Source organism: Planococcus citri, chromosome 2, assembly GCF_950023065.1.
Source record: "Planococcus citri chromosome 2, ihPlaCitr1.1, whole genome shotgun sequence".
NCBI classification, from domain to species: Eukaryota; Metazoa; Arthropoda; class Insecta; order Hemiptera; family Pseudococcidae; genus Planococcus; species Planococcus citri.
In genome coordinates, this window is record NC_088678.1 from 67,484,889 (window position 1) to 67,501,119 (window position 16,231).

Genomic DNA, 16,231 nt, shown 5'->3' on the forward strand with positions numbered 1-16,231 from the left:
AAGATTTTGATCGAACCAAAAATGATCATAATAGGTGAAAGGAAGGAAGTTTGAGTGAAGGGATGAAGTTGACTAATGACTAAGTATGCAAATTCCAAAAATTATATAGAATTTTTTAGCCTGTTTTTCGTGTAGAAAATTTTCATGCGAGGATAAAAGAGTGAGGGAGGCAAGGAGGGTGTTATTACAAAAGAATTGAAACAGAAATGCATTCGAGGGAAATCTAAAGAGCTCACGGCCAAGTAGAAGTGATGAATAGAACCAAATTTCTTGTTTTTTGACCTCAAAGAACCAATTTTAACATCTTCAACTCCTTCAAATTGATCTAAAAAGATGGAATTGGGGTTGTAGATTTTTGAAGAATGACCTGAATGTGTACTTTGGGATTTTCACCCTTCCATTTAACCCGTTTCTAGTTCTGATAAACTAGATTATCGTGCTCTTTACGTAAATTTTCAATTTTACATCATCACATGGAGCTTATCATATTGACCTGGGGGGTCCAAAATTTGGCATGTACCTATAGCTACATTCAAACAGCACCTTCTTTGAAGTTTTCACTTTTTAAAATTTTCTTGCTCCCCCTCCCCCTCCAGTAGACTGATCCCATGTACTTATTGATGAGTGTGATCAATGAAATATTTGTCTAATTTCCAATTGCATTTTTTTTTTGTTTCAGGTCTGTACAAATTTTCATCGTGAGAGTTACGATAATGCAGAACATGTATCTAGCCTAACAATTGAGTGAATATGCGAATGGAGGAAAATAAAACTGGTAAAATTGCACATTATTTTTCATTTTTTGGCTTTTCATTTCAAACTTTCTCTCAAGTATCAGCTCATGACTCATGAGCTCTCGAAATATTTCGAGTTTTGCTAGATAAAGTATAAAATTAGCTCTCTTACTGATTCCGTTTGAGTGAAATATTCGTGATTTTCAACATTCAAAAATAAATACTCAGCTATAAAAAATTAACAGTATTTTATTTTAAAAACTAACATTTTTTTGATCTATCAAATTAAGTACCTTAATTAAATGAGTTTTTAGACGAATACTCGAATTTTCCCTAATTAAATTCGACTCACGCCATCGGGTATAAAAAATCATCACTCTTCTTACTCAACGAATTCTCAACGATATCTTCGATTTTCTCCATAATCCACATCGAATCGTGACACGAAAATCTCGGATCTTCCGGCACAGGAGTAATTTTATACTTATGACTAGGGAACAAGCTAATCATTCCTGTATTGGTAGCGTTCACCATGGACAACTCATCGAGACGTTCTAGCAAAAGCTCGTTAAACTTGACCGAAGAATCGTTAAAGTTCATTCGACCGGTGATATTGTAAATCGGGAACTCGACAAACGAGCCAACGTCTTCTTCGCTGGAACTGCTGGAAATGAAATTGGGCATATCGTCTCTATTGAACGCGACTCGAACTAAATCGAAATGTGATAATCCGTTTAACGAAATGTTGTATATTTTCGACGTGAAATGTCTCCCTCCGTAGATTCCTTTACCCTCAGCTACGTATGGGACTTGGTAATCGGCGAAAGGTGGCAAGAAATTGTCAACTATTTGATTCGGAATCATGCATAAATCCAGGCGTGCCGAGAGCAGAGGTTTCGAGTTGTGGAGCATTATTTCTCTAGTCATTGAGATTAGTGTATCGTTTATTATGTTGGTTATTTCGAGTATATCCGAGTCTTCGAGTGTGTAATTCGTGTTGGCAGGCAGTAGACATAGAGTGATCTGGGATTGAAAGGTTTGGTTGTTAGGTTCGAAATACGACACTTGGAATATCTTAGAATTATTTTGGGTAAATTGACTTACTGAAATAGGATCTGAGTAGAATGCGAGCCACATTTTGAATTCGTGTGCACCGTTCGGTTCACGTTTGATGATTTGGTCGGCGAAAGAGAGTTGGGCTTGGAAATCAATATCGACCGTGTCATTGGCGTTGTTTTGAAGACGAATGGTTCCATTTGCGCTACCTTCTATGTAATAGACTACCTGTAATTTGGAAATTTATTTTTTATTTAATTCGATAAATTTTCAAATTTCATCCTAGAGTAATTTAATGTGTGTATTATTTTCTTCGTTGAGAAATTTATAAATAATAATGAAAAGAGTATGAAAATTTTACCTTTAAAGTCTCGAAGAAATAACATTCGACTTGATAAGGATAATGAGTTGATAAACCGGGATCGAGAATTAAATTATGAATAGAAATGTTGTATTTATGAGATTCTGAATTGAAATTCATCTTTGTCGTGGTGTAATTGCCGTCGAATGGAGTCCACTGGCTGTACGATTCGTTAATAATATTCCAGTGGAATTTTTCGGATATTTCAGTGAATAGTTGTGTGAGTGGATGGACCGTTTCGTGTTGGCCGGAAAGTTCAGCTTTGCTTCTGCAAACTGAAGGACAATTTCACATGATGAAAATAAGTAGGTACTCGTATGCTGATTAATGACGAGAGAATCTCTCAAACCCTTAAAATAGTCGAGAAAAATTCATGTTGTATAGAAAATTGTGAGTTTTAGGAGTTTTAAATTTTTCAGAATTGCCCTAAAATTGCATAAATTGGAGAAAAAAATCGAATGATCAGTTTCATCTTGGAAAATCTCATTTTAAGTCACTTTTTGATTACAATCTCGTTTTAGAGGTCTAATTTTGATATTGATGTAGAAATCCATTTTTTGAGGGGGGGGGGGTCCAGCAAACGTTGTCAACTGTCAACAAAAAAAAAGAAAAATACATACACTGCTTTTTTCTCAGGTCAAAATTGAAATGACCTTCTGAACACAGTGGTAGTGAGAATGACTTATATGCTTATGTATGAAGGATATGACTGCCCAATCGCACATTTTTAAATTTTAAGGGATTTTTTTGGAAAAATTTGAATTTAAAAATATACATTTTTTTGAATTCATGTTAAAAGTGGCCCCCAAAACGTGGTGTTAGTTGGAATATGATATAAGAAGAGGATTCCCTAGGCTCTAGCTACTCAAGCACAAATTTCAAGATTTTAGATTTTTTTGGAAAAATTTGAGACCAAAATATCTGTATATTTTTTTTTTTACTAGATGATATTGAATGTCAATTTTTCGTTTCGGCAGCTGAAATTTTTTGAGGGTTACGTTATCAGTCCCTATGCTCTGGTTTAGAAAAATTTCCAAAATTGTTGTCTGAGTGACTGACGTTGAGATGTTCCCTTCTAAAATGACGCTGAGAAAGTACCAATTATTTAATTTCGATTTTATTTATTTGACTAGTATATCTGTTTAACCTGTGTTACAGAGTCGTAAAGAGGAGAGGGTGAGGGGCTGACGTTAGATTTTTAAAAACAAATGGAAATTTTTGAGTTTAAATTTTTTCAGAGTTGATTTTTCATGTTGGGGAAGGGAATGGGATTCAAAATGATATTAGATCTGAGAATTTTTTTGGCTGACGACAGTTTAAAAGTACCCTAGTTGAAGTGAGATTTTGTAATAGGTTTTTATTGGTCATGTTTTAGTTGTTCTGTTTCTATTTCACATAAAAAATATATACCTAAGTACATTTCAACTCAAGAATTAGGATTTAACTTTATTCGAATCGTTTTTCAAATAATTCCAAAAGTTTTCAAACTCGATATTTTTAAGATCTTCTGCAATATTAGTTCACTTTTTGTCAAAATTTTAATTTTGTTTGTCATTTTTTTCAACGATATAGTCGAGAAATTTCAGCATTTTGGTGACATTTTGTATTGGTACGTTTTCCATCGTTTTAGCAATTTTTAAATTTTTTGAGAACTTATTCAGTAATTTGGACAGATTTTAGGTCAACATTTAAAAAAATTGATGATGAATTATTTTTGAGAAATTTCTTATCAAATTTTTTTTGATTCAAAAATTCTGATTTTGTGACTTCTTCATTGCTGGAAAGGAGTTGTAAGGAGTGGACCGGTTCAATCCCTTTAAAAGGCACATCTAGAGCCTATTCTGAACAAGCATGCCAAACGGAGGGGAGGGGGTGAAGCCCCAACGATAACACAAAGCTGTTTTTAAAAATGGGACACCTTTATTTTTGGCACTGGAAGAGGGTAGGATGAAGTAGAAAAGTTGAAATCCTTAAAAAGAACATTTTGAACACCCTGTGAATTTATTTTCCAAATTGTAGCCTTATCTCAGGACAATTTTAAAGTGGGGAGGGAGAATTCAGTGACTAGACAAAATCAAAAAGAATTTTAAAAACGTAAAAACTCACTTTTTTGAAGATTTAAAAGGGCAGAGGGGGGTTTGAGGAATTGAGACTCTTACAAAAGGACTTCCAATGCACTTGATGAATCCACTTGCCAAATTTTATTGTTGGAGGATAATTTGAAAACGAGTTGTAGGAACTTTTGCGATGATATCAGCGCAAAAATTTACTTTTTTTGTAGAGCTTCCCAGTTCAATTTGAAAGGATGAGAACGTGATTCAAGACGAAAAAAAAACACGAAAAATTCCGATTCTCCTCCCCTCACATTATTCTACTTTGAGTCAAGGTCATTCTCACTCAAAACCTTCAAATCAACTTAAAACATGCTTCTAAATATAAAATTTCACCAATTTTGTTGAAATGACTCCGGCTGAGCTGTTCTCAAAAGTTTGGTAAAAAAAATCAAAGATGCTTGAAATCGATAAAAATGGATTCTTGGGCCCTGAAATACATTTTATCTATCTCGCGTCTCCCATTGTGAAATTTTGATAAGAATTTATGGGATTGGCATCTCGAAAGTACATATTAAAAACCAAATTTTCAACTGCCTAAATTAATTTCGACCCCCCCCCCCTCCCAAGGAAAAAATCAATAATTATGGTCAAAATCAAAACCTTTTTTGAAGATCCAATTATCCAATTGTCCAGAAAATAAAGTTGTACGTATGGTTTAGAAGGGTCAAATTCTTTTTTTTAGGGACAAAACTTCATTAATTCTAAGAAAACTCGTGATTTTTAATGAAAATAGTTTACAAAAATTCCGGATTCTAAAAACCAATTTGGGAAAATTAAAATTTGGCGAGATGTATTTTTTTTTTTTTTTTTTGCAGCATATATCTCTCAAAGGGCTTTATTCAGTTCGGATTTCAAAAATTGTTGACTCTTTTATAAAAAATTCCAACTAAGATCTTGATAGCCCATTTCTACCCATTTCCTTTTTTATGGAAGATCAAGCTTCAGGGACAGAGCCAATAAGTACATATTTTTAGTGAATTTTATGTCTCATAATAGTTAACATAATTTACCAAGTCAAACTTACTTTTCATCGATGGCAGCGTCGATGCAGCGATTGCCTGTCCAATCCCTTCCATAATCCAACCAGACTGACTTTGCGACAACGAAACATTACGTTTGGTATCAATTACCGAATAGTTACGAGCTTCTACATACACTCTTTGCATTGCTCCATTAACCGACATCGAAATTCGCTCGGTTTCGAAGTCTAATTCAAAAGCAGTCGAATTTTCACCATCATAGCGTAATATAGCTTTTCCTCGGACGTTCTCAATCTCCAGTGTGTTAGTTAGGTGTCCCAAAGCACGATCGAATTTGACCGAAACGAAGTTCATTAACCCTTTGACGGTGATATTGCCCAAAGTTACGCGGAAAGACGATACGTTTTGCGCTCGGTAGTAGAATTTTTCTTCATGGTTGAAGAAATCGGGACAGCTCAAGGCCATCTCTCTTTTGAACATCTGTTTGCTAAAAGTTCTGTTGAGAACTTCGAGGAACTGCTCGTTTTGATTGATGTTGTCGAGGAGTACGAGAGGTAACGTGCGTACGATTTTTTCAGCTAGTTTTTGTTGTTCTTCGGATGTTAAATATTCTTGAAACCAGGGAGAGTAAATCTGAAACGAGAAGTTGGCATTTTACCTACAGTATATATGGACTTATCTAATCAAATCATTTTTGCAACTCACGTAATTAAAGTTTACATCATCGTAGGTAATACTGATTTGAAATTTGTCATCGGAAATATTCTCAGGTGATTTTTGCGCTTTTATTGTGATATTGGTGAAGTCGAGTGAGCGTATAAAGCCAGCCAGAGCGATTTCTTTGACTGACCCCAGGTAGCCTTCTACTCTAACGGTAAATTCGGAATTGAATATGACCTGTGTGTGAGGCATATTTATGTGTTTAAAGCAATGTGAATTGTAATCATACTTACCTATTGATTTAGAAATTTTCAAAACTATCCTTACCAGTTTATTTGTGGCGAAATCAAAATGTGCTTCGGGATATCCATAGTACAATACCGAGACATTGACTCCACTGTAGTAGAATTTATTGTCGGAAGTTTTCTCACCGCTATTGATGTTGGTTTCAAAATTGGTTGCGTTGGAATTGTCAATACTATCGATTAATTCGTTTATCACGTTGGAATCTATGCTTGTGAATACTGTGGCTATCGATTTTTCGATTGATTTTGCGATGTATTCTGATGGGAAATCGGTTTCTGTTTCTGTACTTTGAGTTGCATAAGTAACTGAAAAATGCAAAAATTTCGTGAGTTAATGAGCTATGTTTTGTATGAATTGTTAAGAATAACGTTGAATTGGGTTAGGTCAGTTTTTGTTACCTGTTGATATGCATATCAATGAAAATAAAACCACGGTTACTTTGTTGTGAGCCATTTTCTTGAAGTTGAATAAAATTTCTACCAATACATTGCGCTACGAATAGATACTTTGATATAAACGTATTTGACGAATCGATAAAATGTTATCATGGTATTTGATTTATCTAAGAATCATAACCTCAATCAATACGGAAACGTACTTAAGATAAATTAAATCAATGCGAAATGGTTCACGAATGAGGCTCTTGGTAATCTACGCATCTGTACGTATTTGCAGACATGAAATTCGTGTAGTTAAATTCCAAATATTTAATTGGCTTTTTCAGAATACTGCTCAAAGGTTTTATTAAGCTAGTCAAGAAGCTCATAACTTGTTTCATTCGTAGTCAGAAACAAAGTTAATCGGATCTCAGATTTGAAATCGTTTGCTTCAAGTATTAAAAAATACGTTAGGAGGATTTGATGCCAAAAAATCTAGTTCTTTTATAGCCTCGCCATAAGGAAAATATCCCGAATAGTTGAAAATTTTTCACACTTGTTAAGAAAGCCGAAAGAATATCCTGAAAATACACCTTCAGGCCAAATTTCAGATACTGAATTTCATTTGAGGTTTTTGATCAATTTTTGAAAGTTCAAAGTTAGCGCATTATCCGTTGGAAAAAAATCAAAATTTGGTCAAAATTGAGTTAAAAACTGAAATTTGATTAATGTTCTGTTTTTGAACCCTGAACCCCTTCCCGGCCTTCCCCCTCCCCCGCAATGGTTTCAAGCAATTCTAGAGTCACCGATGTAAATAATACACGTTCAATCAAAAATTCAGTGAAAGGGCTCTGATATCTCGAAAAGACGACAAGTCGATTTTAAAGGTCGGTCAAATGATAGAAACAAGATCTAAAAAAATTGATTTCTGTCGGTTCAAATTCAAAATTTTGTCCATCGATGGGGATGAACTTTTGAAAAATAAAAAATTCCTCATTCGTGATTACGTTACTAGATACACATTGAAAATGAAAATTTTGCAGAAATGTAGATCTCATTTTGAGTCATGTTCTGAATCTTCCAGTAAATTTTTTAATTTTTATTTAAAAAAAGAAAAAAGAAATAGAAAATTAATTTCAACTGTCATAAAACCATTTTTGCAAAAATTTTAATCTCAACATTTTGACTTATAAAATTGATTGAGCGCCCATTGAATTTATTCAGAAGCCTCCAGCGGGTTTGTGAATTCTTTGGTTCTTGAAAAAAGCTGAAACAGAATGGGTTTGAATCGAAAAAATGATCTAATCAATTGGTGATACTTTTGAGCTGTTCTGGAGGTTGAGATTGAATTTTCGTTTTAATCTTTCAACCTCCAGAGCAGATTGGTGATTTTTTGGAAATGTTTTCAGGATGCCTAACAGTCCTTCTGATCCAGAAGGTCCTGAAAAGTTTGTCTTTTTGCCTATAAGTTCTTTTTTTTCAAAAAAGCCAAGAAAAAGTCCTTATTTTTACCCAAAGGTCCTTCTTTTTTCAGAATTTTCAAATATTTCTGTCATTTAATCAAAATTTAGCAAAAAATGAAGATTATTTATTTTTCAGAAGTTTTCATTTCTTTAAACGTCAAAATAATTAAAATTAGGTAAAAAATCAAAAAATGACATATTTTGTTAATGAAAACCAATTGATTATTTTCATTGTTTGATGTGAAAATTTTCTTGATTATTTTTTTGTTCATTTTTTTAACCTTTTTTTTTGTCGTTTTTGTGAAAGGGAATGAAGGGGGGGGGGTATCAGTATATTTTCAATTATGATAATGTCCTTCCAAGATCCTTCTTTTCAGTTTTAAGATTTTGTTAGACAGCCTGGTTTTGAATTCTCCAGCGAATTTTTGAATTTTTGAATTTGCTTATCGAAATAATAATTACCTATTGTATGTAATGAAAATGGATTTTGAAAATTTATGTCTCAATCTTTCAACCTCCAGAATTGATTGCTGATCTCTGTAAACTGATTGAAAGTTTCAGTTTTCAAAGAAAATGAAGAAATAAAAATATGGATTTCAAAAAATTATTTTGAAAGTTTTTGCCTCAATTTTGTGGTCTTAGAATCGAATGGTAATTTTTGGGAGTCATTTTGTAGCTCTCAGTGAATTTTTGAGCTTCAGTTCTCAGCCCCCTCTAAGCCGGTTTTCCTTTCTTTGGGTATCTTTAAGGTGAGGCAGATTTACTACATCACTGTGTTATCTCTGATGCACAGGTATAGAGACGCATTTGGCTATGCTGTGGGGGTGGGGCGTACTCGACGTGCTGAGTCTGGTATCGTTCCACTTCCCAGCTGAAGAAGGTCAATGTCAAGGTCGGTTTTTCGTTATTTTGCTGCCCATCTGTATAACAGTTTGCCAGTTGAATATAAAAATGCAGGTATGAATGGTTTCAAGAGAATGATTGATGAGTATGTGTTAACCATTGTGGATGAATGAGTATTAGTACGTGTTAATTATTGTTGATGATTGAGTGTTAGCCTGATATTCCGAGCTGTTAGTCAAATTGTTTTGGAAAATTTGTTATTTATGTGTAACCACTCGTTCTCCGTTTCCTTCCTCTTTTGGCTGTTTTGTTTATCTGTGTATTTTTGTATTTTTATATATTTTTTTTTATATTTATATTTACTCTTATTTATTTTATTTTATCTGTGTTTTTTTTTCAAATCTTTTTTGGTTTTTGCATTTGTTATTATCCGAGTGTTGAGGAGAGAGCCGATCCCCCGCTCACCGAAAGGTACTGGTGGGTCGTTAAAGGTACATATTTATTAAGATTCATGTATGGAACGAATAAACAATAAACAATAAAAATAATAAACAATAAAAATGATTAAAATATGCTGCAAAAACGATTTCTTTAAAATTTTTGCTTCGATATTTTGACCTTCAAAATCAGTTGGTAGTACTCTGGAGCCTGTAGAAATTTTTTTGATTTTCTTAGTTCTCAAAAAAATGAATAAAATATCAATTTTGATTAAAAGATAGGATTTTTGAAAATTTTCCGTCTCAATTTTTTCGCCTCGGAATTCGATTTGTGCTGCTATTGAGATACTCTGCAGTCTCCAGCAAATTTTTGAATTTCTCAGTTCTTGAGAGAAAAAAATAGGATTAAAATACGGATCTTCAAATCAGAAGAAAGGATTTTTCAGAATTTGTGACTTCAACTTTTTGAATTCCAAGAAGTGTTGATGCTTCTTTTGCGAGCTGCTCTGGAGTCGCCAGCGAATTTTGGCGTATTTTTCAGTTCTCAAAATAAGCTGGTACGAGTGCCTGAAATATGACTTACTGGAAAAAAATTATTAAAATCTGACGTGAACTGAAAGAGAAGATGTTTGAAAATTGTTGCTTCAATTTTTCGACTGGAATCGATTTGTGATCTTCCTGAAGTATTCTGAAGCCTTCAGTGAATTTTTAAATGTTTTTCAATTTTTTAAAGAAAAATGACCAAAGTCAGGATTAAAACCGACGAAAATATTTTTCAAAATTTCCACCTCAAAAATCTAGTACGATGGTCTTGAAATATTTTTCAAATTTGCTAGAAATTTTAAGAAAATTTTCAACATACGAAAAATAAAAATTATTAAAATTTGGATTTGAACCAAAAAAAAAAGATTTCTGAAAATTGTTGTCTCAATACTTCTACTTTTAGAATCGATTCGTGTTTCTTTTGAGTTGTTCTAAATCTTTCAGAAAATTTTTGGATTTAAGCTATTTTGGAGCCTTCATTGTGACATCCGAAGTTTATTGATAATCCTGAGCCATTCTAGAGACTCGAGTAAATTTTTAAATGCATGAGTTTATGAAAAAAAAATCAAAATCTTGATTCAACCCGACTGAAAAAATTGTTGTAAATGTATGTCTCAATCTGCGGACTTCTGAATCAATTAGTGATTTTTGTTAGCTTTTATGCAGTCTCAAACGGATGTTTAAATTTTGTTTGGTTCTCAAAAAATTAAATAGGCTGTTATATTTAAGTATAAAAAAGTAGATTTGAAGGGACAAAAAAGATTTTTGAAATTTTTTTCTCCGATCTCTCGGCTTCCAGAATGGATACGTGATCCTTGTTGAATTTTTTAGTTCTCGAAAAATGTTCGAAATAATATGGGTCTTAACCTACAGAAACGATTGTTAAAAATTTTTGTGTCAATATTTTGGATTTCCAGAATTGATTGGTAGTCTTTTACAGTCATTCTGAGACTTTTCAAAAAATTTTCTGATTTTTTAGCAATAAAAAAAATAAAATGATTGAAATCTGTATTTGAACCTCTGTTTTCTTTTCTTTATGAGAGATTCTGAACTTCATGTAGTTTCTAGTGATTTTATTTTGATCATTTTCTTATACCTCAAAAAAAAAGAGGTTAAAATTGGAACGTGGACCAACGAAAACGATTTTTTATCCATGCCGAGGTTAATCATAAAGGCCACAAAACGTTATTTTGATTTTTATTATACGTATGTAGTTGGTTTGGTATCTACTGCAAGTGGATTTCATATTGACCTCTTCGACTACGATGTTTCCAAAATTGGAAAACCAGAAATTCGACAAAGAAGATGAACGAAGAAAAAACATGTGCTCTTGCCACGAAAATGATCATTTTTTAATGACTCGATATAAAATTAATACTTAATAGGTAAATTGTGATAAAAATAATATACGTAGTTATGTATTAAAAAATGAGACTAGTAAGATTATTGAAACAATCGCCAAGTATACTCTCCAATTTCATCTCAAAAGGGAATCTTTTCGAACTAGAAACTAAATCCACTATAACCTCTCCACTATCAGTGTAATTTCGTATCTGTAAGCTAGTAAATGTCCAATACAGTTTGTGAAATGGTACCAAGCTATCGTTAAAATTTATTCGGATTTTAACGTCTTCCAATCGTAAATTGACGTATGTCGTCATGTTTTCGCTAGTTCCATTGACTAAGTCTTGGCTATGGTAGATCGAGACAAGAGCAGATGGTGATTTCGTCCACTCTGTTATTATCACGTTGCTTATTCTCGGTTTCATGAATTTTTGGGAAATTCTGCCTTCCGGTACACTGAAGGGTAATTCGTGATCAGCGTAGAAAGGCAGGAAGTCGTCGAAAATTTTCACTGGTGTGGTACAGTAGTCCAATGGTAAAGAAAGCAGTGGTTCTGCGAAAAGGGTAATAATTGTATTCTTCATCAACGAGATCATCAATTGTTGCGTTTCTTGTGCTATATCCCATTGTTCGTGAGATGTGAAATTGCACGCGTATGAGACCAGTTCTACCTGAAATTATGATAAGTTTTGGAGTTAGAGAAATGGGGTAGGTATTTGTAATTTGAAAAGATTTTGTGTGCTTACGTCAACGATTAGACCCGGTCTCAGTTCAAAAGCATCTGAATTGTGTCTTTTGGCTAGTATGAAGAAAGTATCTTCCATTAGGAAATCAATATAGTCGAATTTGTGAGTGGTATTGAGCACGTTGATTCTCCCGCGCCAAGAAGGCATTTCGAAATGGAACTGAAATTTTTCAGTGTGTTAGTGTGACGAGATTTTGAACTGCAGAATATTCTAAGAGTGATCATTGTGATCAGAGAGGGGTTGGCAATCTGCAAGTGTTCAATAAGATACTTAATTGGGAAGCTAACGTACTTCTAAGCTGTTGTACAGAGTACAATAGATCCAATCTGGATACGGTTTCAACGCTGTTGTGGGTTTAGCATCGATTGAAATATTGTAATTGTATGATTCTATTTCGATACTTGATGCTGTCTTGAAGCTTTCGGGTATCGTTATATTCAAAGTATCGTACAGTTTTTGTATCGTGCGACTTTCGAATTGCTGAGATAATTTAGTGATCATTTTCACAATTGGATGTTCTTCAAGCGAATCAGTGGACTGAGTGTTGTTTCTGTAATCTGTGAACGCAGAAGAAAAATTATAATTTGTGGCATTTTTTCGAGTGAAAATTCATCCAAATATGACTTACATTTCAACGATGGCATTATCGAAGACGCGATCGCCAACTGAATTCCTTCCATTACCCACTTGGACTGACAGTGTTGCCAATGCCATATTGAAAAATCCCGCCAGATTGATCCTAAAAAACCGCTAAAAACCGCTAAATTCCCTATAGCAAAATCGCTAGACTTCCCGCTAGATTTTCATCATTTTTTTAAAACCTCAAGTCATGTAAAAAATACAAAACTGATGAAGATTCAATTTGTTGAAATTTTAAAACTGTTCAAAAATAACTAAAAATTAAAAAACAGTGAAATCATTCAAAAATTACCAAAGAATTGATGAAATTGAGTGGATGGCTTTTACAAAAATTGAATTTCATTGATTTTTTTTTTCAAAAATTCAATATTTTTTAGCTGAAATGCTGAATTTGTGAATTAAAATGGTAAAAGTGGCCATGAAGTCAAAAACGCTAGACTTCCCGCTAGCCGCTAGATCAACAATTTTTGGCGGTTTTCTATGTTCAAAATCGCTAGGAATGGCGGGAAAATCGCTAAATTGGCAACGCTGTGGACTGATATTCCGTCAATGAGACGTTCATTTTAGTCTCAATAACTGTGTAATTGTGCGCAGTCACATTGATACTTTGCTGTTTTCGATCAACTGTTATTGAAATGCATTCCACTTCAAAGTATAATGGGAAAATAGTAAGATTTCGACCATCGTAATGTAAATTAGTGGTTCCTCGAACATCTTTAATCGTCAGAGTGCTGACAGTTAGACCATAATTTTCAGCGAACGAGTCACTATGAAAATTTTGCATTCCTGTGATGGTTATATTGCTCAGGGTACGATGTAGAGAAGTGATATTTGGTATGAAGTAGTAATTTTTCGATTTGAAAATATCTAAAGAAGGATAAAGCGACGTGATCTCTTCTTCGGGATGATGGCAATAAGTTGCCTGGAGTGTTTGCATGAAGTCCTCGTTACTTCGTAAATTGAACGCGAATAAGGATGGTAGGAAATATTTGATCTGTCTTTCTAGTTCGAATTGGATGTCTGTTGTCAAGTTTTCATGGAACCAAGGCGAATATATCTGAAATGATGCGATTCTTTGGTTGAGTACATATTCTTGTTTTAGAATAGGAGGCGAATTTTCAAAATTACTTAGAACTTACGTAGGTGGATTCGTAACTATCATAAATAATGAAAGGATGGAATTCTGAGAAACTTTGCATCGGTTGTGCTATTACGTAGATGGAGATGTTTTCAAAAACCAGAGATCGTTCAAAGCCCACGTGAGCTGTATCTGGGGTCGCTCCCAAGTATCCTTTCATTTCAATGGATAGGTAGCTGAAGAATAAGGTCTGCGAAAAAATTGACAGATACATGATTTACGTTCTTTTATTCATCTATATAGTTTTTTTTTCTGTTTTCTTTTTTCTTTCTTTCAAGCTCTTCAGGTTTGTCAAAATGTTTCAGAATAAAAATTATGTATTTTGTAGAGGGAGACAATCGATTTTAAAGTATGATACCGGGTACGAGTATATTACGTGATACCTACCATGCTATTGCGATAAAAATCATGTCGTAAGTGGGCAGATTCTACTTTGAGTGGGGTTACGGTGATACCAGTGAAATAGAATTCGTTCTCAAAAGGTCCTAATTCACAGTCGGCATATGTTGCAAAATGGAACGATTTTAAATTCTCTATGCTGAGGACTAACTTGTTGATCGTAACTGTATTCATATTTTGGAATGTTTTTGCGATGGTATCATTTAGCAGTGTTGTGATGTCATGAGCCTCGCTCGAATTTGAACCTCGAGCTGAGGGAATGGCTGTAAAAAAAAATGATGAAATCAATATGTAAAAAATTTAGTTGAATGTGAATGATTTGATTCGAAGGAATTGGCAGAAAGTCTCTAAATTATGCTCTTAATTTTTCTTAATTTGGATTGAAAAAAATATAATATTATATCATGTCAACTCCCCATTCTCTCTTCCTCCTCCGAAAAAAAAGTTCAATTTATTAGAACAAATTTAATTTATAACTTACGTAGATATGAAAGCCCTATAAAGTACACATATCGACAGATATTTATTTCAATATTATTAGTACATATATAGTCTTTTCTCGGGGGGGGGGGGGGGTGGGTAAACGGATCAGGGGATCAGGATTTTAATTTTTTGACAATATGTTTTCAAATTATGAGAGCTCTCGAATTTGAAAAAATTGTAATAATAAAAAAAGGAGAGTCGGTGAATATTATTTTTCAAACATTTCGTTTATAGGTACGTTTTCTCTAAATTTGGCTTCTTGACTTCTGAGCGTATTCCCAATTTTCGATGAATTCATATCTCTTTCGTTTTTTTTCAAATGGTTTTGTGCTGAATGAGAGACGATGGCCTAATTTTAAGTTGCTCGTGATCCAGTTTAAGATTTTTTGAATGATCTCAGCTCAATTTGATTCTGTCTACTCAGAAACCATTTTTCAAGAATCCAATTCTCCTCAGCTGTTATCATATGTGAGCACCTTCTACTCGTACTTTTCAACTATGCCGAATCAGTTTGTTTAAACACGATTGAAATGAAAATACGAGTATTTTTTTACCTGTCAAGGCGAATGATATTAAAAGCAAAATCTTCATTGTGCAGTATGACTTCATGAAACGGAAAAACGAACTTTATCGAGACATCGCTCGATATAATTTGCAATAAGAGTTTCGATTTACCAACAGATTGGATGTTATTTTTTTTGCATTATCGTTGGTTCAGATCACTTTTTTAATCTATGTAGTCTGATAAAATTATAATAACTTTATCGATAAGAAATTCCAATAGCTTGAAAAACACTCAATGCTAATCTATACAAAGTGATCCTCGATGCCTCTACCTATATAATTGAGTATTTTACGAAAATACATATTTTTTCAATCATTTTCGTCTGTAGCCCCTTGTGCATCTTCCAATTTTTTAGTTCTTGAAATAAATGGTTGAAATCTAGATTCGAATTCCATGAAAATATTTTTGAAAATTTTCGTCTCAATTTTTTGAATTCCGGAATCGATTAAATTTGTTGATTTCTTCTGCACTATCCTGGTAACTATTATCAACCAGGAAAAAAATAGCTGAAATCGTGATTCAAACAAAATGAAAAAAATTTTGAAAATTTTTCCTTCAACGTTTTGATCTTTAAAATCAACTTGTACCTATCGTTTTGGGTTCGGTAGGTAGTAAGTACCTACTCTTGATCCTTCGAAATATTTTTGATTTTTTTAGTTCTATATAAAAAAGTAGCCAGGACATGGAATTGAATTACCTTCGATTTTTGAAAATTTTTGACTATGATCGAATGGTAATTCCTTTGAGCGATTCTGGAACCTCCTATACGATTTTTGAAAACGGTTTCCCAATTTTGGTCTTTTAAAGTTGATGGAAAACAACAACACCGTTTCTCTATAGGTGGGTAAGTAATTCTCAAAAAAAAAAATCAATTTTGATGTGCATAATTTTGAAAAACAAGAATCATTTTTTTGGAAAATTTAAAGTTGGAATCATTTGTATAGCTGTCCCAGATCCCTTTTCTAGTGTTGGCCTCAATTCAATTCCCCCCCCCCCGGTGGGCCATGACCCCCCCCCCCCAATAAATCGGCGATAATTAGGAT

General features: G+C 33.5%; 3 protein-coding genes across 4 annotated transcripts in view; 1 reads left to right on the forward strand and 2 right to left on the reverse strand.

Moving 5' to 3' along the window:
- Positions 1–703: 703 nt before the first annotated feature.
- The window catches only part of LOC135837333 (echinoderm microtubule-associated protein-like 2), a 172,731-nt gene continuing 157,203 nt past the window's right edge, over positions 704–16,231 (forward strand). Inside the window, exon 1 of the mRNA XM_065352568.1 lies at positions 704–775. Within this exon, the coding sequence (XP_065208640.1) occupies positions 751–775 (25 nt within the window). The 5' untranslated portion in view covers positions 704–750. The remainder of the gene's footprint in view (positions 776–16,231) is intronic.
- Positions 966–6,747, reverse strand: LOC135837317 (uncharacterized). Its single transcript, XM_065352543.1, has 7 exons — positions 6,610–6,747; positions 6,233–6,516; positions 5,951–6,142; positions 5,290–5,878; positions 2,152–2,426; positions 1,839–2,018; positions 966–1,757 (listed from the first exon to the last, which is right to left on the reverse strand). The coding sequence occupies exons 1-7, from the start codon at positions 6,662–6,664 to the stop codon at positions 1,083–1,085; spliced, it is 2,250 nt and encodes a 749-aa protein (XP_065208615.1). The 5' UTR covers positions 6,665–6,747; the 3' UTR covers positions 966–1,082.
- On the reverse strand, positions 11,205–15,329 carry LOC135837318 (uncharacterized). Of its 2 annotated transcripts, XM_065352545.1 has the most exons (9): positions 15,178–15,329; positions 14,129–14,403; positions 13,743–13,931; positions 13,487–13,660; positions 13,135–13,456; positions 12,593–12,652; positions 12,256–12,521; positions 11,965–12,123; positions 11,205–11,889 (listed from the first exon to the last, which is right to left on the reverse strand). In XM_065352545.1, the coding sequence occupies exons 1-9, from the start codon at positions 15,230–15,232 to the stop codon at positions 11,296–11,298; spliced, it is 2,094 nt and encodes a 697-aa protein (XP_065208617.1). In that variant the 5' UTR covers positions 15,233–15,329; the 3' UTR covers positions 11,205–11,295. The 2 variants fall into 2 exon arrangements, with proteins under 2 accessions (XP_065208617.1, XP_065208616.1); XM_065352544.1 differs by having other exon boundaries at positions 13,135–13,660.